Source organism: Benincasa hispida, chromosome 10 (assembly GCF_027475165.1).
Source record: "Benincasa hispida cultivar pf3 chromosome 10, pf3_genome.v1.1, whole genome shotgun sequence".
NCBI classification, from domain to species: Eukaryota; Viridiplantae; Streptophyta; class Magnoliopsida; order Cucurbitales; family Cucurbitaceae; genus Benincasa; species Benincasa hispida.
Genome location: NC_143487.1, coordinates 18,046,089 through 18,070,225, shown reverse-complemented (window position 1 = coordinate 18,070,225; position 24,137 = coordinate 18,046,089). Strand labels below are relative to the sequence as shown.

Sequence of the window (24,137 nt, the reverse complement as noted above, 5' to 3'; positions counted from 1 at the left end):
TACATTTCTCTATCTTGAAATACTACATCTCAATTCTTCTAAAGAACACAATAGTTTTAATAATAAAAATATTTATTATAAAAATTATAGTTAAATTTAAGTTTTCCCCCTTTTATTCTTATTGATCTTCTTCATTGTTTTTATACTTTTCTCTATTTGTTGAGCTAAAGTTCTCAATTAGTGTAGTATATCACTAACCATTGCAATTTTAAAAGCTGTATTTAATTTATTTTTAAAAAGTTACATTATACACAAACCATAAATTTGTTTTAATATATATTAAAGCATAACAAAAATAAATCATGCTTAAATCTCTCTCATTCCATTTTTTATCAATAGTTAGTTGAATTTAATAACTAATTTACTAGAGTCATTTCTCAATTATATTTTTAAAAAATCATACATAAATTTAAAAAAGGAAAAAAAATCAAGTATAGCAAAAAAAATCAAGTATAGCACATGTGGAAAAAGGGGAAAAAAACTAATTAAATGAAAAAAAAGGTGAAATACTTCACATCCGTACTCGCATACTCATCTTTAACATAAACATAATTTAAAAAAAAACCAGTAATAACATTTTTTTAATCATAATTACATTTTTAAACTATTAAAATCATGTCACCTTTCTTTTTAAGTTACGAAACGATAAATATAATATAGTTTAGTTTTTTAAATTAAGGGGACACTATTTAAATTTTAAAAACTTTTCTCACACTTATTAATTAAAAACTACTAATAAATACTTTTTATATTCTTAAATATAATTATGATTATTTATAATTAAGAAAGAAAAAAAAAAGTAAAATGATAGAATATGAATCATTTTTTTAACACTTATTAAATTGTCTTTATTGTTTAAAGTAGTTTGCATAACCGTTCACATGAGATTTCAATAGAAATTTATTTCGTGGAACTTGAACTATGTATTTATATTAATTTTATGGAAAGTGAGCAATTTTTCTTGGATGATCGGCCTTTTGGGCTTATTGATCTTCTTGGACGATCGGCCGACTTGATGATCTTCTTAAACGATCGACCTTTGGGCCTAATGATCTTTTTTGGACGATCGGCTTTTGGGCATGATGATCTTCTTGGACGATCGGCTTTTGGGCCTGATGATCTTCTTGGACGATTGGTCTTTGGGTCTGATCATCTTGAATGTGCTTGACTTAAAAGAAGAAAAACATCGAACTTTCTTGAAATAGAAGTCTTTAAAGAGTATTTGTGTCTTCAAGGGTCTTCTGTCTTCTAGTATTGCACCTTCATGAGTTTTTGGAGTCTACCTGGCCTTTGGGCCCAATTAGTTGGATTTGGGTTTGATTTGACACATGACCTTTTTTTTTTTTGCTACTTTAATCTTATATGATTCAACGGTCAATTTGGGACACATGGCGACTTCTAATTAGTCCAAAATTCAATTATTTAGAATTTTGTCATTAATTTAGTAAATAATGTGACAATTTGTTATTGGTCCAAAATTTCTCGTTCAACAATAACAATAAAAAAATTCAGATATTTTTTTTCAGAAAACACACAAATTAAAAAAAAAAAAAAAAAAAGTTCTTAATACACTAGCAACATTAATTAAAATTTATTTATGAGCATTTGTTGGGACTTAAATACATTTATAATCATTTATGAATAAATGAAAAATAAAAAGATATAATATCAACAATCTTTTATTCTACTCATTCTAAAGAAACTAATCATACTTCATATAACTTAACATATAGGATTTGATGTAAAAGTTTGTAATTATTAATTTCCTACTACTGATATAATATATTATAAAAGTTTAATTTTAAAAAGGAAAAAATCAAGTGCAACACATGTGAAAAAAGGGGGGAAAATACTAATTAAATTAAAAAAGGGTGAAAAACTGTACACACATACACTAAATATAATATAGTTCAGTTTTTTAAATTAAAAGGACACTATTTAATTTTAAAAACCCTTATCACACTTATTAATTAAAAACTACTAATAAGTACTTTTTGTATTCTTAAATACAATTATGATCCATAAAGGAAGAAAAAAAGTAAAATGATAGGATACGAATCATTTTATATATATATATTTATTAGATTATCTTTATTGTTTAAAGTAGTTGCATAACAATAAAAAAAATAAAAAAAAATAAAAAAAAAAGAAAGAAGTTCTTTATACACTAACAACATTAATTAAAAATTATTTATGAGCATTTTATAAGACTTAGATACATTTATAATCATGAATCGAAAAATAAAATGGTATAATAAGAACAATCTTTTATTGTATTTATTTTAAAGAAACTAATGATGCTTCACAAAATTTAATATATAGAGTTTGACATAAAAATTCGTAACTCCTGATTTCATACTACTATTAGAAAATATTCATTTTTCATATATTGGATTACAAGAACATCGTTTTTTTTTTCTTTTTTTTTAAACAATTTTAAGGTATTTCTCATTTCTATTATTATTTTTCTTGGTTATTTTATAATTAATACTTTTAAAAAATAGCAAATGAGACCTCTCCACCGAAGAGATTGACAACTAAAAAAAGGTAGGTTTTCCATTACAAATGTATAAAATAATAATAAAAATAATAATATTAACGTGTGTAAAGAAGTTTTTTTTTTTTTTTTTTTTTTTTTTTTTTTTTTTTTTTAATATTGTGATTAGGAAAACAATTTAGGAAAATGTAGTGGTTCTGAAACTATTTAGAAATCTATGGTTGTTTTGGAGTTTTCGAGGCGAGGATTTTGTTTAAAATATTTTGTCAAGGGTTCAACGCTCGACCTGTCGAAAATTAAAGAAGAGATCGAGGGTTTGACCCTCGACCTAAATGAAATTGAGAAGAGGACGAGGGTTCAACCCTAGACTTATCGAAAATTAAATAAGAGGTTAAGTGTATAAGAGAAAATTTGAAGAAGAGGTCGAGGGTTCAACCCTTGACCTTTGGGAAATTAAAGAAGAAACCTTCGACCTAAAGGAAATTAAAGAATCATTTAGTAATTATACACGATCGCACATCGTTTAGTAGTTTAGTAGATTATTGTTTAGTAAAATTACTATCCGATCGTTTAGTAATTCTTTATTAACGTAACAATAGGTGCAAACTTTCAGAAAGAACAAGTGAACGATAAACAACTTCTTTATTAGACGATAGGAATCAAACAAGATTAATCGGTCGCTTAGAGACGCTAAACGATCGTTTACAATCTCTCCACGATCGCTCAGTATGACTAAACGATTGATTACTAAATCCTCAGCGATCGGCCACAAACTCTTACACGATCGCTTAACTATTACTATTACACGGTCGCCTTCTCATAACCTATACAATCACATACCTTTTTCTATACGATCGCATACTAAGTGCTACACGATTGCTGAGTTTTACTATACGATCGCCTAGTGGAAGTAGACGACGAGCAGCACGCTACGATGGCCTCTCCGCGACAGCGTCTTTCGAACTCCCACTCTCGAGAGCTCTCTTTCCTCGCTACACGATATCCCACAAACTTCTACACAATCGCTTAGCTATTATAATTAGACGATCGCCTTCTCAAAACCTATACAATTGCCTACCTTTTACTATACAATCGTGTACCAAGTGCTACATGATTGCTAAGTTTTATTACACGATCGCCTAGTGGAAGTACACGATGAACGACATGATGTGATGGCCTCTCGAGAGCTCTCTTTCCTCACTACACGATCGCCCATAAACTCCTACAAAATCGCTTAGCTATTACAATTAGACGATCGCCTTCTCGAAACCTATACGATCGCATACCTTTTACTATACGATCGTGTACCAAGTGCTACACGATTGCTAAGTTTTACTATACGATCGCCTAATGGAAGTACACGATGAGTGACACACTGCGATGGCCTCTCGAAAGCTCTCTTTTCTCACTACACGATTGCCCGCAAAATCCTACACGATCGCTTAGCTATTACAATTAGACGATCGCCTTCTCAAAACCTAAATGATTGCATACTTTTTACTATACAATCGTGTACCAAAGTGCTACACGATTATTAAGCTTTCCTACACGATCGCCTAGTGGAAGTACACGATGAGCGGCACACTACGATGGCCTCTCGAGAGCTCTCTTTCCTCACTACACGATCGGCCACAAACTCCTACACAATCGCTTAGCTATTACAATTAGACGATCGTCTTCTTAAAACCTATACGATCGCCTACATTTTACTATACGATCATGTACCAAATGCTACACAAATCGCTAAGCTTTACTACATGATCGCCTAGTGGAAGTACACGATGAGCGGCATTCTGCGATGGCCTCTCGATAGCTCTCTTTCCTCACTACACGATCGTCCAGAAACTCCCAAGTGATCGCATAGCTAAGAATCCGAATCTCAGCAGCGCGCGTCAGAGTGATTTGAATCATCGACCTCTTTTAAAACGAATCTAAATCTCTGCAGTGTGTCAGCGTCTCGTCCCATCCCATCTATATTATTTTCCTAACGCCGAACCAAAACTCGACCTTTAAGCTTATAACCCCCACTCTCTCTTCTCATTTTCTCACTGTTTTCGTTATCTCATTCTCACTGCCTTCAGCCTCTCATTTTCTCCTCACTGCCTTCGTTCTCTCATTCTCACTGCCTTCAACTTCTCATTTTCTCGCATTTTCTCATTGCCTTCAGCAAATCTTTTTATTCTTCTACATTCGTCCATTAAATTGTGAGGTTTGTACCTTTATTATACAAAATTTCAATTTTTAAAACAATTATACATTTTGTTCCTATTATCATACTATTATATATATATATATATATTAGTTCTTGTTGTTGTTTGGGAAACAAAGAACAATAAAGGTAAGTTCAATTTGTGAGTTTACTATTTATTTATTACTAGTTTTATTATATTTAGTAGATCTATCATGTTGAATTCAATAATATTTACATATTAATGTTAGTAGTTCTTTCTCTATTAGTGTTAATCTTAGTAATTGTTATTAGTGTCAATCTTATGGTCGGGATGTTATACCAACATACTAATCTTATTTATATTTTGTTTGTATTTAAGTATAGTTTATTATTATGTTTCTTATGACAACATTCGTCCATTAAATTTTGAGGTTTGTACCTTTAATATTTTTAGTTTAATAAAAAATTATCATGATTTTTTTATATAAATTTCTTATGATATTTGAAAAGTTTAATTTGTTGTCATGGTTAAAAATGGTTATAAAAAGTTTAATTTATTGCTATGTTTAAAAAGTTGATGTTCATAAAACTTAAAAAGTCGATGTTTATAAATTAAAAAGTTTGATAGTTTTAGTTTGATGCAAAATTATTGTGTTTTTTTAATATACTTCTTATCATATTTTATTTTATTTTATTTTGTACTAAATTTAAAAAAATAGTTTAAAAAAGTTTACTCATTATAATGTTTAAAAAGTTGATGTTTATAGTTTAAAAACTTTAATATTTTTAGTTTAATATAAAATTATTGTGATTTTTTTGTATAAATTTCTTATGATATTTGAAAAGTTTAATTTATTCTTATGTTTAAAAATAGTTATAAAATGTTTAATTTATTGTTATGTTGAAAAAGTTGATGTTCATAAAACTTAAAAAGTTGATGTTTATAAATTAAAAAGTTCAATACTTTTAGTTTAATACAAAATTATTGTGATTTTTTTAATATACTTCTTATAAAAAGTATAATACAAAATTATTGTGATTTTTTAAAAAAGTTTAATATTTTTAGTTTAATACAAAGTTTAATATTTTTTTACCCACAAACTTCTTATATTTCCTATATATATTTCTTATTATGGTTTGAACAATTTATTGAAATGGTTAGGATGTCACTTAGGGTAAATATGAGAAGAATTCAGTTAGAAATAATATATAGACATTCTAACCTAAAACCATCAAGATCAATAAGGTTTATGTCACTCCCTATTTCAAATGCACAAGCTATGAACTTGATGTTTTCAATCGCAATGCCACTGTCGAATTTAATGCATTTGTATGTAAATGTAAATAGGATAGGGGTGGATATAAACTTGAATACATCATTTAGTCAGTTTGAAGATCCAACTGAATGTATTGATCCTAATCCGGAGTCAGTTGCATCGCCATATGATAATAAAGATATAGTGGCTAATAAACTGTATAGAGATTTCGGAACTAAAACGGACGATGAATGACGCTCGGTTAGCTATACGACCAACTGGTTATGCATACTTTGCCCAATTTCTATACGAATGGTCAAAACACATGGTAGACGATGAGTCCTCTCATATGTTTTCACATTGGTGAGTGACATTTTCCTGACAGGGTGATGAGACAATTCGATTTTCAGCAGGATGTCTCATCGCCTTGTAATACTGAACCCTCATGATATCAACTTAAAACTATAAATTGATCCAAAAAAATTGCACATTTGATGGTGCGATGACATTATCGTGCAAGGTTTATTGCAGTGGGGGTTTCTATTGAACAGTTTAACAATGATGTCACTCAATACTATATTCATTGGTATAATAATATCACAAGGCGCTACGTCACTCGTCCGTGAGCAGCTGCGGGTCATCTGGTAAATGAATGAATATTATCTAATTATTTTTAATTCAAAATTATTTTAAATATTATATAATTGTTTAATAATTCACAAAGATCGAACAACAGTAGATTTCGTGATATTGCGAATGATCCGAACCAGATTCTTGCTATATGTAGTGACAACCAAATCTATATGGAGGAGATATATTATATGTACGATATACCTATTGTTCCTCCACCAGTTCCCAGACGTAGAGGATCTGTACGGGAAGAGGATGAGTTTGATAAGGTTGCCCATAATGTGGAAGAGTTACACCTGAGATGCAGACTCTCAAACTGATTATGTTAGTTCGATGATGATGATGTTAGCATTTGGTTCAGGACATTATGACTCAGAGACGGGTCCTTCGTCTTCATACGTGCATGGACATGGTCGGGGTCGTGGATAGCATAATGAATAGTTATATCATGAAACGCCTGCAGAGGTACCATAAAGAAGAACCAAAGCAACATCAAGAAGAACCAGAGCAACCTTAAGTTCGAAATTGACGACGACAACCAGCTCGAAATCGACAACGTCCATCTTGTGGGACACATTGATTTTTATATAAATGAGATATTTTAATTATTTTTATTTTTATTTTTATGAGATATTAGTTTTTTTTTTAATTTGTTATTTTTAGAGCTTAAATAAAATAATGAAATAATAAAATATTTTTAGAAATTGTTTTCATAAAATGGAAAAAAAAACAAAGATCGAATGTTGAAAATTCGACATGGGTAGGTTGAATTTTCAACACTCGACGTATTGGAAAATTATTAAAAAAAAAAAGGAAAGATCGAATGTTGAAAATTCGATCCAGGTTGGTTGAATTTCTAATCTTCGACCTATTAAAAAAACAATAATATTTTTGTAAATAATTTCAAAACTACTGTATTTTTATAAATTGTTTTCAAAACTACCTATTTTAATCTTCCTCGTGTGTAAAACTAGTTTAACAAAAATGGAAAAAAAAGGAAAAAAAGCAAAGAGGAGGTGGAATGTTTTTAAAGATTTTATTAATCCAAATTCCAAAGAACCTGCGCAGTCACTGATGACTGATTTAAAAACGTTGAAAAATCTTTCCCAGAACATGGTGTACATCAGTTGGACAGATGTTGAGTGGAGAAGACGAGTATTAATTTGTTAATTGCTGCAGCCATTTTTGAACTCCAAAGAGGAAGAAGAAGAAACATCAGAGATCGACAATGACTATGACGGTCGCTGCAAGAGTAATCGCAACAGCTCGATCAGTGGTTCGATCGAGCAGGCTTCCTCTTCTATCTCAATCTTCTTCGCAGAAATCTCACTCCCACACTCTTCTCATTCGTCAGGTAATCATTTCACCCTCCCTATTTATTTTTTAAACTAGTTATTTGGATTCGGAAATCGAGTTCCTGGATGTGGAGTTTATGCCAATATGCTTGAATGTTTGAGGGTTTTCAGGAGTTTGTACTTGTTCCTCAAGATAGTTGTTTGTTTTTCGATTGTGGAGAAGGATCCTTTTTTGTGGTTTGCTGGATGAGTGATTTGATATGTGATGTTCTCGGTGGTGCGGAGAGGGACCCAAATGATGTTTGATCTTTTTGTCGAGGTTACATCTTTGGCTTTCTATTTGCAACATTTTTTATAGTTGGGATAACTTTCTTTAATGGGGACTTTGTGGGGTTACTTTTTTTTTGTTTGTTTTGTTCTGTATCTCCTTAGATCTTTTAAACTTGTTGCTTCTATTCAAGAAAAAAATATCAAGAAAATTATGCTTGGATGTCAGATGAGCTCGGAGGCGCAGAGCATTGCTACTCGTCTTCACAGTTCTGGATTGTTACGAAGCCAAGGCCTCATTGGAGGGAAGTGGATTGATGCTTATGATGGGAAGACCATTAAGGTATGGCCGAAAGGATTTTACGTTTTCTGATGCTCCCAATGAAGAGAGGGTTTAGTTTTCAATAAGTCGAGTGATGACCTTTTTTGCTCTTTGCTATAAAATTTATCCTGGATCCCTTGAACTTTTGTTTTTTTCCTTTATTATTTTATTGGTTTGAGAGAGAATTTGTATATTTTGTGCGTTATGTTAGAAATGGGCCGATTAGTTTTTTCTATACAGAGGTGTGGGTAACCATTACTTTCACATTTGTTAAATTTTGTTCCCTTATATTTGCTCACAATTGAGCTTGCAGACTATGGAAAAAAGAATTCTTCTTTGTGTTATTGCAGGTTCACAATCCAGCTAATGGTGAAGTTATAACCAATGTTCCGCTCATGGGTAAAAAGGAGACTGATGATGCTATTTCTTCAGCTTATGATGCTTTTAAGTGTAAGTTTCTAAGATTAGTCCCGACAAAAGCTTATATGTTTAGGCGATTAGTTACAACGTCAGGTTGAAGTGTTGAACTAGGATGTCGTTTCTGCATCACTATATTATTGATGCTGTATTCCGCTACCTTTTTTTGTGGTGCAAACTCTACAAACTTTTTGGTTACTATGGCTCAAACACTATTTTTGCCAATTCGAAGTGTTTTTCTGTGACTTTCATGGCTTTGGTTGTGGCTTACCTCCTGCGTTTTTTGTCATTTAATTTGTTTATCGGCAGCTGTTTCTTGTAAAAAAGATTTACTTGCTAACTTCAGCTAACTGCCATATTTTGCCTTGAAGCTTGGAGCAAGCTTACTGCAGCTGATCGGAGTAATCGCTTACGCAAATGGTATCAAACATTTATATTTATTATTTTCTAAATTTGTTTATTTATTATCATTATTATTACTTCTCCTTTTATCTCCAGTTGGATGGTAAGAGAAAATGAATTATTTTCATCCATTATTTGGATTTCTTTTTACCTCATCCTTTTAAGATATTAGTATGAGAGTAACAAGTCTTTTTATGCCAAGATAAATTCATGGAAATTTAGGCATGCAAAAGGTAGCAGAGGCATTAAAATTGAGCACTTTTGATACTGAACCATTTCAACATCCAGTGTTGCCTAGTTCCTTTGAATAGTATTGCATTGGTTACCTGTCATACTTAGGATGTTTCTTCATTCTCCTGTATTTTGAAGGTATGAGCTCCTAATGGCCCACAAAGAAGAGATTGGACAGCTGATAACCTTAGAGCAAGGCAAACCCTTAAAGGAAGCTGTGGGTGAGGTATAGTATAATTCACTTTAGCAGTCATCAGGGTTTGATCTGTTATCTGTAAGATACCTCATTAGGGATATTAGCATGTTATCAGTGAGGAGCATAAGAGTAATTAGATAGGGAGTTAGGTAGTGTATCTTGTTTAAATAGGAGGGTGAGGGAGGGAGGGTAGACAATTGTTGGGTGTTCTAGTGCTTGGGTTAGCATACTCAAGAGGGAGGTTTCAAGTGTCTTTATACTTGGGTTATCTTGTGGTTATTCCTTTATATTTCAATATATTCTAGATCTTAATTCTAGCTAGGAGGTATCCGAACATTATTATTTTGTTCTTTTTTAACATACACTTTCCAACTAATTATGCAGACTAACTATGGAGCTAGCTTTATTGAGTTCTTTTCCGAGGAAGCAAAACGAGTATATGGTGACATAATCCAGCCAACTATAGCTGATCGTCGAATTTTGGTCTTGAAGCAGGTCAATTGACAGTTTTATGCTATTTGTTTGTTTGTTTGTTTTGAAGAATTACACGAATGCCATATGCGTCAGTATGTGTGCACTTGAGGAAACTATTCAAATTTAATCATCCAACCTACACAATTTCACTGAAATTTTAATATGCGGATTCATGGAATATTTATATATTGTACCCAAGCATTAGTATCCAGGTCTGTTATGAGCTTAAGTGCACAAGATGCTAAGCGACCAGGTAATAAATTTATGTAATTCTATCTGGTGGTTCCTCAAGACGTTGCTGTGTTATTGTTGAAATTGAACTGACCATGTAATGCTTAGGTTTGAGAAACTGGATCTGAAGGGAGTCACCCTTTCATCTCACTGCACCCTTTTTCTCTTACTCTTGTAATGTTGTACATGCTGCATTTTGTTTGTTAGAGAGCGTAAGGAGGATTTGCTAAATTTAGATTTTGGGAATTTGGGAAGTTTTACGCTATTGGAAATTCTGCATACTTTATATCGATATTCATGTTTATTCTCATGCAAAATATTGAAACCGTTTACAATGTTCTGTACCATAGTGTTTCATAAACATTTTCTTCTGCAGCCAGTTGGAGTTGTTGGTGTTATTACCCCTTGGAACTTTCCGTTGGCTATGATTACACGGAAGGTTGGTCCCTTTCATCAGCATTTGTGTTTAATTGTTTACCGTGCTGTACATTTTACTTTAATGAGAACATGACCTTTCCAATTAATATAAGCTGCTATTGAAGAAACCTTGTTTTCTGTTACCCTTGCGTTTCAGGTTGGGCCTGCTCTTGCATGTGGTTGTACAGTGGTCATAAAACCCTCTGAGCTTACCCCCTTGACAGCTTTAGCAGCAGCTGATCTCTCACTTCAAGCTGGAATACCCCCAGTAATTACCTATGAGAATGCCGTGCTTTTAATTAACTTTGAAAATTTTTGTTTCCGAAGATTTTTGTTTTTCTGAAAGTTATCTTTGTACATATATATTGCCAACATCAATAGAATTGGACTTTGTTCTTGTTTTTCTGATAGTCTAGGTATTTGCTTGCTTTTTGCTTGAATTGCTTTTTGTAGGTTATGTTCGTCATTAACTGCTAATGAAAAGCAAGAAGATTTGTAGGCCATTAGTTAGTCATGAATGACTTCGCTTAGTTCTCTTTGTTTTACATATTTGTTCAGCCTTATCTGAAAGCATCTTTGTTAATCTGCCTTGTGTTATCGGAACATTGTAATTGCATTTATCTCTGTAATCCTCAGTTTGCAGCTGAGTGTTGGGTGCCCTTTTCAGTTCCTCATATATGAGTAATGGTTTAAATTTTTAATGTGTAGGGTGTTGTGAATGTGGTTATGGGAGATGCTCCTGCTATTGGGGATGCTATACTTGCAAGTTCTCAGGTTCCTTTTAATCATTAATAGAATGATTATTTTTGCAGTATGGTGCTGCTGCTTTAATCTTACTGGTCTATCTAATGTATGCAGGTAAGAAAGATCACTTTTACTGGCTCAACAGCAGTTGGAAAAAAGTTGATGGCAGGTGCTGCTGGAACTGTTAAAAGGGTAACTCACAATTCAGAATATTAAAGCATTTTTTCAGGATAGAGTTTTGAAAAACCTAATGTGGCTTATGGTACCTTTTTCTCTTCTCTAGGTGTCCTTTGAACTTGGTGGTAATGCCCCTTGCATAATATTTGATGATGCAGATGTGGATGTTGCAGTAAAAGGAGCTGTAAGTGAAATTATTAATTCTTAATGTTATATGTGTGAATACTTATTTTTTTTTTCCTTCCAGCATTTGGAACTCAATGTAGATTTATGGTAAAATATTGATGCAGCCAAGTGGGGAGAGAAACAAACTTTGAGAAAATCCTTCAGTTGTCTCATTAAAGGATACGGCTTGGTAACCTATTAGAAAATACAACCAGTCCTTAAACAAAGAACTTAAACACCGGATCATAACTTGAAACATCCTAAGTAAAACTTAATAGAAACTTATGGAAGCTGAAGCACTACATTAAATATTGTGGACGGGGTCTGACATTTTTTTTTTGTAATAATAATTTGTGCAGTAAACAAAAAAAAACTGCAATTGTAGTGCTTACAAATATGGATCTGTAGTTTGTAGCTTTTTAGAGGTAAACGAATGCCTAGACAGGATTATGGCTTAGAAACAATCCTGGTCATGCATGGTTAATGTAATTAGCACTTACCATTATGATTCTCTCTCTAATTACTTTCTCACATACTACCTAGTGATGTGTGTTGTCTATTCAACCATAACTCTTCCTGAAGAAAACTGGGGATGCAGCCTGTTTTTTTTGAGGAACGTGCTTTGATTTTTCATCTTTCAGAGCTTATAATTCATTTAATCTGAAATTACTCTTCTATTTGTCCTTATAAGTACGTTCTACTTGCAGTTTTGATAGTGTTAGTTCGTCTTTTCTGTTTGTTTGGTAAACTCAAGAAAGTTTAACTATTTTCTAGAAGTGTAATGTAATCTTGCTTTACAGAATTCAGCAGGATCATTACTATTTTTATTATAAGTACAGGCATCTTTGGAAAATTAAGTAATGAAACCTTATTTCATCTTTCAGATTGCAGCAAAGTTCCGGAATAGTGGACAGACTTGTGTTTGTGCCAATAGAATTCTTGTTCAAGAAGGTATTGACAGATGTATACTTTAGTTCTGAAAGTTGCTTCTTCTGCTCATTCAATAAACGGCTTACTGGTATTAATACTTTTTGCTTAGAGAATCTTCTGAATGCTTTTGATAGTAATAGCAGTGATAGACTTGGGTTTTTCTTTGTTGTTTGCTCTTTATGCTCTTTGTATAAATCTCTTGTACTTTGGAGCATTAGTCTCTTCCTATATTGCAATAATAAAGAGACCCGTATCCTTTTCAAAAAAAAGTAATAGCAGTGAAATCTCATGTTTAATAGCTGACTTTAATATCTTGAATTGGATTAACGACTATGGACATTCACTTGTCCATTTAGGTTTTGTTTAAGTTCTAAGAAATGATTGTATAATAGACGAACTAATTCTAAAGAGTTGAAAGCTACTGATGTAAAACCCTATTACTGGAATGCCAATGGGTTAGGCTGTTAGGGTGATGTGGTCAAAGTGAAATCTTTGAAATTCATTTTACCATTTTATTTGGGTAGTGTTTCTTCATTTTCGAATCTCGTAAGTAGTACTTTATGTGGAAACTGGAATTGATGGAGAAATTGAAGTGCTTTAATGAGAAGTGTAGAGACTATAAAGAGATGCTAAATTTGGTTGTAAAGCAGCTTCTTGTTGCTTGCTAAATATTTTTGCAATTGCAACTGCCCCCGATTTGTGATTTACACCTGTTGATGTTTTTTTTTTTTTTTGTAACTTTAACAATTTTCCTTGGATGGATTCTTGTATTCCCTCCCATCATTTTGTATCCTTATTTTAGCCAAAAATAGACATACTTTTTAATCCTGAAAAAAAAAAAAAAAAACAAACCATGTAAACCTTTAGGAAGGACAAGGAACAGATGATGGTCACATTGGGGGAAACCATGTAATGCTATATGTTGTAATATCACTTTCTTATTTGATTTTTTATTTCGTTCAAGGAGATGAGTATCTTTTTTCGGATAGTACACTAGTTTCATTTGATCCTAAATCAATTCTTGAATTCATTTAATACTATTAGCTTTGACTGGATGAATCACGTTCTTTTCTTTCAATTTGAACTAAACTCTAGCTTTCAGGAATATACGAGAAATTTACAAATGCTTTCTCAAAAGCCGTGCAAAATCTGCAAGTTGGTGATGGGTTTGGTGAAGGTGTAGCTCAGGTAGTTGCTATGCCTTTAATCCATTATTCAGTTGTGATTGATAGTCTTTTCTTTATAAAATTATCTTCCAAGGTAATTTAATTTTATTGAGTGCCAATGTTATGTTTGCTCTCCTTTAATCTTCCACATTTTATTATCCCTTCCGACTGTGCATAATCTTTCATATCAAATGTCATGTCATCAACCTTCCGAATATTAAACCAAGATCAATGGATACAAGCAACTAAGGTTCTTTTTTGGAAAAGTTAGTTAAAAAAAACCGGGATTTTGTAGTTATTTGTTAATGTTTTTTTTATTGGACATATGAATATTAGCCTTTGGAGTTAGTTTGCTTTGTTGCTTATTTTCGGATTTCCTATCTGAATATTAATGCCCTCCCTTTTACATTAGTTTGAATTGGATAGTTTGTTTGTTTGTTTATTTGGTTTTTTTTTTTTTTTTTAATTTTTTTTTTTTATTGGCCATCAGTTTGGGAATATGTCTCCTCTTTTCTTCTGTTCTCTGAATTTGCTCTTAAATGATATCGTATGTTTTTTTTTTTTTTTTAATCTGAAAAATAGAATGACGGTTGTTCTAACAAGGACATTATGTTATAGTTACTTTACAATAAACTTATCATTAGTTGAACTTGAGGTTTCTTTAGAACACTTCTAAGATCCGTAATTTAATTCTCACTTCATTTGTTCAGGGTCCTTTAATTAATGAAGCTGCCGTGCAGAAGGTTTGTTTTGTTTCCATCAAGTTTCCATAAAATCTGCAGTCTTGCGTCATTTAATTTGAGCAGTTTCCGTATTTATTGATGCATGTGGGCTTTTCTGTGATAGGTTGAGAAATTTCTTCAAGATGCCACCACAAAGGTTTGTTTCTGACCTAGTATTTTAGAATTATTAAGTACTCTCATGGCAATGATTCAAAGAGGCTATGGCTTATTACTTAAATGGTGTTTGGTCTTGCTATCACCAGTCAGTTCCAAAAGTTAAATAATAATAATTTCTGGAATTTTAAATCATGCAATGTACGTGGATGTCTAGCTTTCCTGAAGGAAGTATGCTTATTGATTTGTGATTTGCTAATTGCATTTACAGAGGACTTTATATATAAATATATATATATATATATATATATATATATCAAAGTTTGAATGTGGAATAAACTTTTTTTAGACAAGTTTACCCTTGAGTATATTGATAATGCCTACTTTAACCTTAAAAGTAAAATCCACACACTAATTAAAAATCATATGGAAGATGTAAAAAGGAGTTACACACACAAATTAGTTCATTTCTCTCTCTTCTCTATCTCACGCTGGAGTGATCTTTTTCATTTTTTTTCTTTTTTTAAGGAATAGGGCTTTTAGTTTTTGAAGAAAAAAGTTAATTAAAACCCTCCCACTACTTAAGTCCACTCAAAAGACATTAAAACTCACACACTCATGTTATTAGTTTTAGAAAAAAGATTTTCTCACAATAAAGTTAGTTATGACTGACAATATTTAAGATCCAAAAGTGTAATATACAATAGGCTTCAATTTATTTTCTTAAATAGAAATTTTAAAAAATGGTATAATTTTAATAAGCTTTAAGTATTAGATCTATTATACTCAAGAAAAAGAAAAAAAAAGAAAAAACTAACAAATGGATCAAAATAAATCCAACTAAAAAAAGCGTTAGCTATGAAAAATTTAAAAAAATTGCGTATTATGATACATAAATATTTTGTTATTTTTAAAACTATGAACGATAATATTTAATACGTACTCATTTTTTTAAAATATAATTTAATATTTGATAAATAAAATTGAAATAGACGTGCAAGGCACGTGGTAAAAGCTAGTGTGTGTGTGTAATATATATATACACTCACCCATCAACTTAAGCTTTTGGGTCAACTGGTGATGTAACGTGATATTAGAGTAGGTGATCCAGGAGGTCCTGCGTTCAATCCGCAACACTGTTATTTCCTCTCAATCAATATTGATTTCTGCTTGTTGAGTCTTTTACATATTTCAAATCCACAATTGAGAGGGAATGTTAGATGATATAATATTAAATTTACCTTCACCCATCATCTTAAGCTTTTGGATCAATCGGTAATTTAACAATAATTATTATTTTTAATGTAATTCGTGGGCTTTGGTTCTTCTTTTTTAGGGATCTTTGGTCTTAGGATTAATAGAGCAAATGTTTTGTGTTTGGCATTGGTTGTGATCATGAGAACTTGAGAAGTTGGGTGGTGAGTTCATATATCTCGGTTTTTAGTTTCCCCATTGTTATCTTGGTTGTATGAGATAGTTAAAGAGTTGTCTTATTGTTTCCCTGCTATTTATCCATTCACAGACATTTTACCATTTGTTACTATGGATACTGGTTTTGTCAGATGAGTTTTGCAAGTTATGGGCCTAATGCCTTAGTGCATCTCTTTGTATCTGAAAAGGTTGTTGTATGGTAAAATTTCTGATTGAGTTTGTTTTTAAACTTCCGGCTGCATTATCATGCTAAGGGCATGAAGTTGAGGTCATTTTTCATAGTCAATTGCTGCCAATCTGGCAGGGAAAATGTATCGTAATTCTAATCAATTGGATAAAAGATTCTTTTTATAGGGGAGGCAGATCCATGTTGATTTTGTCGCTGCTTTATTTAACTAGCTTTAATCAACAGTACCTAGGTTCATTACTTGTAGGATTGACAGATGGACTGGAAACTTTCTTTTGAAAACTATTGCATGCATTTTTTTAGCATTATGAAGGCTGGTGACTGCTGGAATAGAGTTTCATTTACCATCTCTTGTAATGGCAAACGAGTTTATGAATATTTGTCACCTGTTTCATTCATTGAAGAGGTGGCCTTCTCATTTGAGGCTTTCTTTTCTTGTTGATGCTTTGTTATAATAATTTTTAGCCTTGAACCAATCCTCTTTTTTGATGTTTCTTAAGCCCTATATAATAATTGTTTGATTTTTGGTTATTTGCTTTTGGACATTAAGCTTACAAACACTACTCCCACCAATGGGTTTCTTTGTTATTTATATACCTTTTAGTAACGTTCTCAAAATCTAAGCCAAGTTTTGAAATCTAAAAAAAAAAATAGTTTTAAAAAATTTGTTATTGTTTTTGGAATTTGGCTAAGGATTTAAATGCTTCATTTGGAAAGATGAAAACTATTATAAGAAAGTTGTGAGAAAAGAACCATAATTTTCGAGAAACCTAAATCTAAAAACTAAATAGTTATCAGACTTAGTTATTGATAAAAAATTCTATATTTACCTTCAACTTTTCATTCTTATCTACGATACCTTGAATAACTGACATGCTAAATATTGAGATACATATGCTTATGAAGGGTAGAAGGGTCCTTGGAAGATATTGAAGTGTTGCTAGAGTTAATCTCGTTTAGGCTTTTGTCACCTTGAATTTTTGTTGTCAATTTGGTTTTATTAGGTTACATTGGTGTCTTCCTGTAAGGTTCTGTTTGTAGTCCTTTTGTTGGATTTTTATTAATAATATTATTTTTTTTAAAAAAAATCTTTTAATGTCTTTGTACATCCATACAATGGAAGCTTGGCTTCTCATTAAAAAAAAATAAAAATGGAAAGCTTTCCAAAATTTAGGGGGTGTTTAAGTTTACCCATTTATTTCCAATTTATGCCACCAATAAATCTATTTCCAATTTATGCCACCAATAAATCATTTGAAGTTCACTCAGTTCTCTTTCCCTCTCTCTCCTTCCTACTTTTCTTTTGAAGGGAGCCAAAGTTCTTCTTGGTGGTAAAAGACACAGACTTGGGATGACATTTTTTGAGCCAACAGTTCTTGCTGACGTAAATAGTGACATGCTTGTATCCAGGTATCAATGTTGCGTTACCTCTCCTTAATAATCTTCAGAACTTGGTTTAATTAATTATTGACATGCACGTGGATGCCTTGTATTTCGAGGTTTTTAATGTCGTTCATATTTTGGAGCAATTTTTGTTGCAATGACAATATTCTCTCTTTGTTATAAGATCTTAAATTAGAAATTTCTTTGATCCTAGAGACTTCTCTTGATTGTCTTCTTTGGATCATCTTGACTGGAATTGTATTAGGATGGAATGAGGAATACCATTAGGGTATTAAAGGTATATTAATAATTGATTAGAGAAGTGGTTATGGTAATTTGTTATGAGTGAGTTAGGGGAAAAGGGTGAAGGTAGACATTGGTTTAGTTGGTTTAGGCTTGAGTGATCTCAAGAGAGGGGGTCGAATTACCTCAATTGCATAGTTTATCATGTAGTTTTATTGTCTTTTATAATTTTGTATATTTGGTTCTATCACATCTCAACCAACCTAGAGACTAACATCTTGGAATGATATTTATTTGTTGCTATCTGAGGGTGGGTCAAAGAAATCCCTTTCATTAGAAAAGAGAAAGGAAGCAAAAGAGGGAAAAGTACAAAGTACCCGGTCAATAACTTGTTAACAATTTTTTAATCAGTTTGACTTGGATATGGAAAGATTCCTTTTGTCACTTAATGCATGTAATGTTCTTGTGACATATGCAAGATTTCTAAAAAGCATGACACCTATACTTGGTTAGGCACTGGGCTCTCCTTCGATCCGATGCCCAATTGTGCTTCATGGCTTTATATCTTTGAACTGGCTCTATTTTACATCAGGGAGGAAGTATTTGGTCCCGTGGCACCCTTGCTGCCATTCAAAACAGAGGAGGAAGCAATTGCTCTCGCTAATGACACCAATGCAGGTTCTGCCCTAGCCATGATATTCTACCTCATTTATCACCATTGATAAATTGTTTTTCTTAGTATTTTTTAGGCGATTAATTCACTAAATTTTAATTAATCTCTGATGTCTTATAGGATTAGCTGCTTACATATTCACAAACAATATTCAACGTTCATGGAGAGTGACTGAAGCTCTTGAATATGGAATGGTTGGTGTTAATGAAGGTCTAATTTCTACAGAGGTAAGGCATCCTGCCATCTTTTAATTCTGATATAATTGAAGATTATGGTGAAGTGAATCTACACCAAAGCTTTGTTCTAATATTTCTCTTGTTTATTTTCATTCAAAGCCTCAACGGTCCCAAGAAGTAGCCGTTAATATATGCCATAAACTTTTACTTCTTCATAACTATTCGTTTTTCAAATATCTCCTCATAATGGTCTGCTTAGCTTGGAATAACCTAAATATGATAAGCAGTCCTTCATTAGTGATTAGCAAACTTTATATTTGTTGGAGAATGATAACTTGCTATCCATCTTTCAAAAGAATATGGAAGTTGGAGCCCGCCTGGTCACTAGAATGTCTCCTTCCCAGTTCCTGAGGAGAAAGGTGGTATGGAATTTGGTAGTCATTGCCAAAAGAATTTGATTTTGTTCTCTAAATGGCTATGGCACTTTCCTTTTGAGTTGGAGCTCCTTGTGATATATAGTGGGTGGTCCAAAGTAAATATGGCCTTTCTTTTTCTTGGTGTGGGTGGATTTTGAGCCACCTAGGTTTCGGGATTGGTAGACGTTCATGGAAGATTATTTTGAGTTTAATTAACCTTATGGATAATACGTCCCGTTTTATTGTAGGTGATGGTCCCTCCCTTGAATTTTGGAAAGAACGGGGATGGGTTTCTCTTACTTCCACCTCCTTCCTAAGTACGCTCTTTGCTGTTTGTGACAGTAAGGGGCATTAGTTGGCAGTTAGATGCAAATTTTCTTCTCAATAGTGGATTATCCACCTGAAGAGCAGCGAAAGCTTAACAACTTGGACAGTAGACACACACACTATTAATCGATCTCACTCTTGTTGTATCAGCTTTGTGCAAGAGGGGATGAATGCCGTGGTAATTAAAAAATGAATATATGAAATACTTGTGATTTTGTAGTTTTTCTCTAGTTCCCCTAAAATTTTAGGATTGAAAGATTATATATAAACAGTTACCATGTGAAGTTTTGTCCTTAAGAAATTTGGCTTGTTCCCCTCGATGCTTGGCTGAGGAAATTGGATGGTGGTTCTAGGGACGCACTGTCAACTTACATGTCCAAGGTATTTTGGAGTCCTATTATCCAAAGGAGGTTAAAATTTTTTCTTGTGGAGCTTCGCTTTTGGTGGTCTAGTACTCAGTTTAAGGTTCAAATAAGATTTCCTTATATAGATATCTTTTTTATAAGAAACTATTTCATTGCTGGGATGAAATACCCAAAAGACTACAAAAAGGATTTCATAGGAAATACAACAGAAAATACTAGTAATGTTTCCAATTTACAATAAGGAAAGAAAAACTACGACTTGTAATGGCCTGTAAATCTTTACACCAAAAGAATGCATTAAAAATAGATGAATCTAAGACATCCTCAGAGGATTCGGGTTTCCTTCGTTATATTTTAATTATAGCTTTTGTTTATGTTGTTCTCATGATTGGCAAGGCATTTTTGGTAACATATGCTTTAAGCATGTTTGATCAGAACCTTATCTTCCTCACTTCTATTCAATATTTCTCATTTACCATGTTTATGAGGCCACTCTCTTAAAGTGAGTGGCTTTTACATGCACTCCTGTCGGTTAGTAAGAACTAAGAACTAAGAAAGGAGAATATTTCAAAACAAGCGAAGGGTGGAGATACAATACATTAGAACACTGTTTCTGTATCCTCATCTTGGTCGTACTTGCACAGTTTCTTCTGTAAATGAAGTTTCTATGGTTCTACCACGTGGAGGGAATTTTTCTTACTCCTCCAGATTTTTATGTTATGCCTTGTAAATTTCATTTATCAGTGAAATAGTTTCATATCTAAAAACTTCTCCTACTTCTTACCAACCCAAAAAAGAAAAAGAAAATCTTAAAGAACTTCTCTAATAAACAAATGTGAAAATTCTATGGGGACGTCTAGTTGTGTACTGCCTAAATTTCGTTCAGTTGATATTATATTTGCCTACTATGCCTTTTATACTCAAAAGTTTGAATGTTATTGGTGAACATTAATTTTCTTGTAAAACACGAGCATAGTGCGATTCAGGCATGTATCCTCAACTAAGAGCTTTGAATTCCTCCTAACCCCTTATGTTGGGCTCAAACATTATTTCACTCTTAGGGGACGATAAATTCTTGATATAATTTGTTTTACTTTCTAGACTGGTCGTCGTCCAATTCTTCTAATATAACACAAAATTGAGCATGGGCGGCCCTTGGGAACTATATTTGCAGCACAATCTTCAATTTTCACCATAGTCCCTAGTAAATGAAAAATGGCTTTTCACATCCCCTGATATCTTTCTTATTGCAGGTGGCTCCATTTGGTGGCGTTAAACAGTCGGGCCTTGGAAGGGAAGGGTCAAAATATGGGATGGACGAATATCTTGAGGTATTACTCAACCCTTTTGATGCACTTTAGAAGGCCAATTCTTTACCAAGTTTCAACTTTCTTGCACAATGTTTTTGTACCATCTCCAAGCTTCTTTGGGTCGTTTAGTTTGTTTAACTCCTTTAATGTCTTTTTAAGAACTTAAAAACACATTTCTTTTTGGGCGAACCAAAATATTTACAAATATAATAAAATGTCACTATCTATTAGTGATAGACACTGATAGACTACTATCATCTATCACTGATAGGTAGTGATATTTTGCTATATTTGAAAATATTTTCAGTAATTTTATCATTTAAAAGGATTTTTTTCGACTTAAAAACTAATTATTTAGAAAAACTATAGGAAGTAGCATTAAAAAAAATTAATCTTTCCACCCATAGAACTCTTTCTAGCCAATTACTTTTAATGGATCATAATCTTTCCACCAATAGAACTCTTTCTATCCAATTGCTTTCAATGGCTCATACCAATGCATCTTGACCATGATTGATACTGAGACCAAAACAAAAATGTAGCTTCTTCTAAGAAAGTATTCAAATGATCGTTTTTTTTTCTCGGTGGAATCTTGGCTAGAACGAATGTCATGACTTTTATTTTGTACATATTCCTAAATATTATGTTTGTAATTTTTCCAAATACTATGAAGGTATTTTTTTTTTCCCATTTTCCTTATTTCAATCTCCATTTTAATCTAATCAAATGACGAAAATTTTCAAATTTCTTATTTCAATATCCATTCAAATCTGATCTAATCCGATTGAAGAAATAAAAAAGGCTTGAATGAATACTGAAATAGGATTTAGGGAAAGATTACGTAAAAGTAATAGTTCAGTCTTCATCCTGTGAAGTCCTAAAAAATTGTTGGTTTAGATCCTTCATTAAAGGAAGTTAAATTTTTATTTTGGTCTCAGTATTGATCTGACCGAGATGTATTGGGATAAACCATTAGAATAATCGACAGAGTGTTATTTGTTAAAGATGATAATTTTTTATACGATTTCTGACTATTTATCAATTGTTTAAGTACTTAGAAAGTCGTTTTAAACGTTAGTTTTAAATGTATCAATCAAACCTTTGCAGCTGAAATATGTTTGCTTGGGGAATATGGACCGCCCCTGATGAGCAAGGAACCTATCTGTCAGGGAATAATGGGCTTGGGCTTCTTCTTGGGCCCAGTGACCAAAATAAAAACATGGAGGCCCATAAGTCAAAATTCGTTTCCGTTTTTTCCCCTTCATTGTAAAAGAATAATAATGCAAGCTCGTTTGAGGAAATAAATAATATTTTGATGTTATTGAGTGTTTCCTCCTCACTTTTCATTTTATTACTTTGAACATTGACCAAGTTTACCAAGCAACCTTAAAATACAGAAAGTTAAGTGGAAAAAATGAACCATCACTTGGACCAACTCAATTTAAGAAATATTCTCGAAACTAGATCTCTCGACGAGCTTTTTGCAATACGCTCGAAGAAGATAGATTCTCGAGTTTCATTGCTGGTCCGTTACCCCGACCTTGAACTCAACAGTAGTTTCTTAACACTTAAGTAATGAGAAAAATGGGGTTGGGGGAAGCTGTTGAATAGCTTGATGGATAAAGGTATTATTTAGTTAAGACTTGAGACTTTGAAATGTCTTGGACAAGTAAATTGTATACTCTACTGAGGGTAATTAGGACCTAAAAATATTCTTAGAACAAAGATTTTGATGATTAATAAGGCCGTACATGACAAATCTAGAGAAGCTGGATAAAAAGCTATAGGTCTTAAAGGTTCAAATTCGAAGGAATATATTCATTTTAAAAGAGTATGAGAATAATTCTCCTGAAAAAGATGCTTAAAATTCAAGCAAAAATGTTCTCCACACTAAACGAACCCACTTTTTTTTTTTTTTTCCCCTCTTTTTCTTCTAGGGAGGTTTATGGTATTTTGAAGAATTTAATAGGCTAAAAGGTGAAAGCCTAACTTTGCTTGAATATGTTTCAAAATTTGGATATTTGCATTAGTTTCATTGTATTATTATTATTATTATTAGGGCAAATTGCATATTCCCACTCCTAAAATATGGTGGTAGTTGCAATTATACCTTCAAACTTTCAATCGTAAAAATTGATCTCTCAAACTTACATAATTGTATAAATTATAACAGTTGTATAAGTTTGAGGGCTCAAGTTTTATCATTTGGGGTCTAATTTTAACTCTGATATAAGTTTCAAGGTTCAATTTTTACAATTGAAAGTTTAGCACTGTAATTGTAACTACTACTACCATACTTTATGGGTAATCTTTGCAATTTGCCCTTACTGAACATGAGTTCAATTTGATTGAAAATGCTCCTTTTTATTTCTCTCTCTCTTTTTTTTTTTTCTTTTAAATTTATTATTATCATTATTTTTTAAATATTGAACATGGGTGAAGATGTGCTTGTCAAAAAATAGAGTGATGAACCAAAAGAAGAAACAATTAAAAGAAGAAGAGGGCCAGGGAGTGTTCATTGAAATTTTATTCTTTTAATAACCATTATTTTAAACTGGAGTGAGCTGTATTTTATTAAGGATGGGAATAAAGATTCACATCAATTTAAAAGCATAGAGATAACTCACAGGACTTGAGCTTTTAACGAAAGATAGCAGATTTACGAGGAAAGACCAACATTTTAATTTTGTAAGGAATATTTGGAATAGCACCAAAGATAAATTCATGCAAACAATTTCATTTCACATCATAGGTTAAACAATCCATCAATCCATTTAATGAAATATATTGAATTCATGGCTAT

The 24,137-nt window shown here is 32.3% G+C and overlaps 1 protein-coding gene across 1 annotated transcript; it reads left to right on the top strand.

Annotated features, from left to right (window-relative positions):
* Window positions 1-7,513: 7,513 nt before the first annotated feature.
* Window positions 7,514-22,655, top strand: ALDH5F1 (aldehyde dehydrogenase 5F1). Its single transcript, XM_039045529.2, has 20 exons — window positions 7,514-7,907; window positions 8,345-8,458; window positions 8,788-8,887; window positions 9,226-9,274; window positions 9,626-9,713; window positions 10,068-10,178; window positions 10,765-10,827; window positions 10,963-11,073; window positions 11,514-11,579; window positions 11,664-11,741; window positions 11,833-11,910; window positions 12,776-12,842; window positions 13,924-14,009; window positions 14,698-14,730; window positions 14,834-14,866; window positions 17,751-17,851; window positions 18,660-18,745; window positions 18,861-18,967; window positions 21,278-21,355; window positions 22,442-22,655. Exons 1-20 carry the CDS (start codon window positions 7,782-7,784, stop codon window positions 22,478-22,480), a joined length of 1,614 nt encoding a protein of 537 aa, XP_038901457.1. The 5' UTR covers window positions 7,514-7,781; the 3' UTR covers window positions 22,481-22,655.
* Window positions 22,656-24,137: the final 1,482 nt, after the last annotated feature.

Excerpts from the sequence above, each read along its gene's own strand:
- ALDH5F1 (XM_039045529.2), top strand. The coding sequence starts at position 7,782 with ATGACTATGACGGTCGCTGCAAGAGTAATCGCAACAGCTCGATCAGTG. Across the intron at positions 10,179-10,764 it reads GAATTTTGGTCTTGAAGCAG|CCAGTTGGAGTTGTTGGTGT; the intron begins GTCAATTGACAG and ends TTTCTTCTGCAG. Across the intron at positions 11,580-11,663 it reads CTATACTTGCAAGTTCTCAG|GTAAGAAAGATCACTTTTAC; the intron begins GTTCCTTTTAAT and ends TAATGTATGCAG.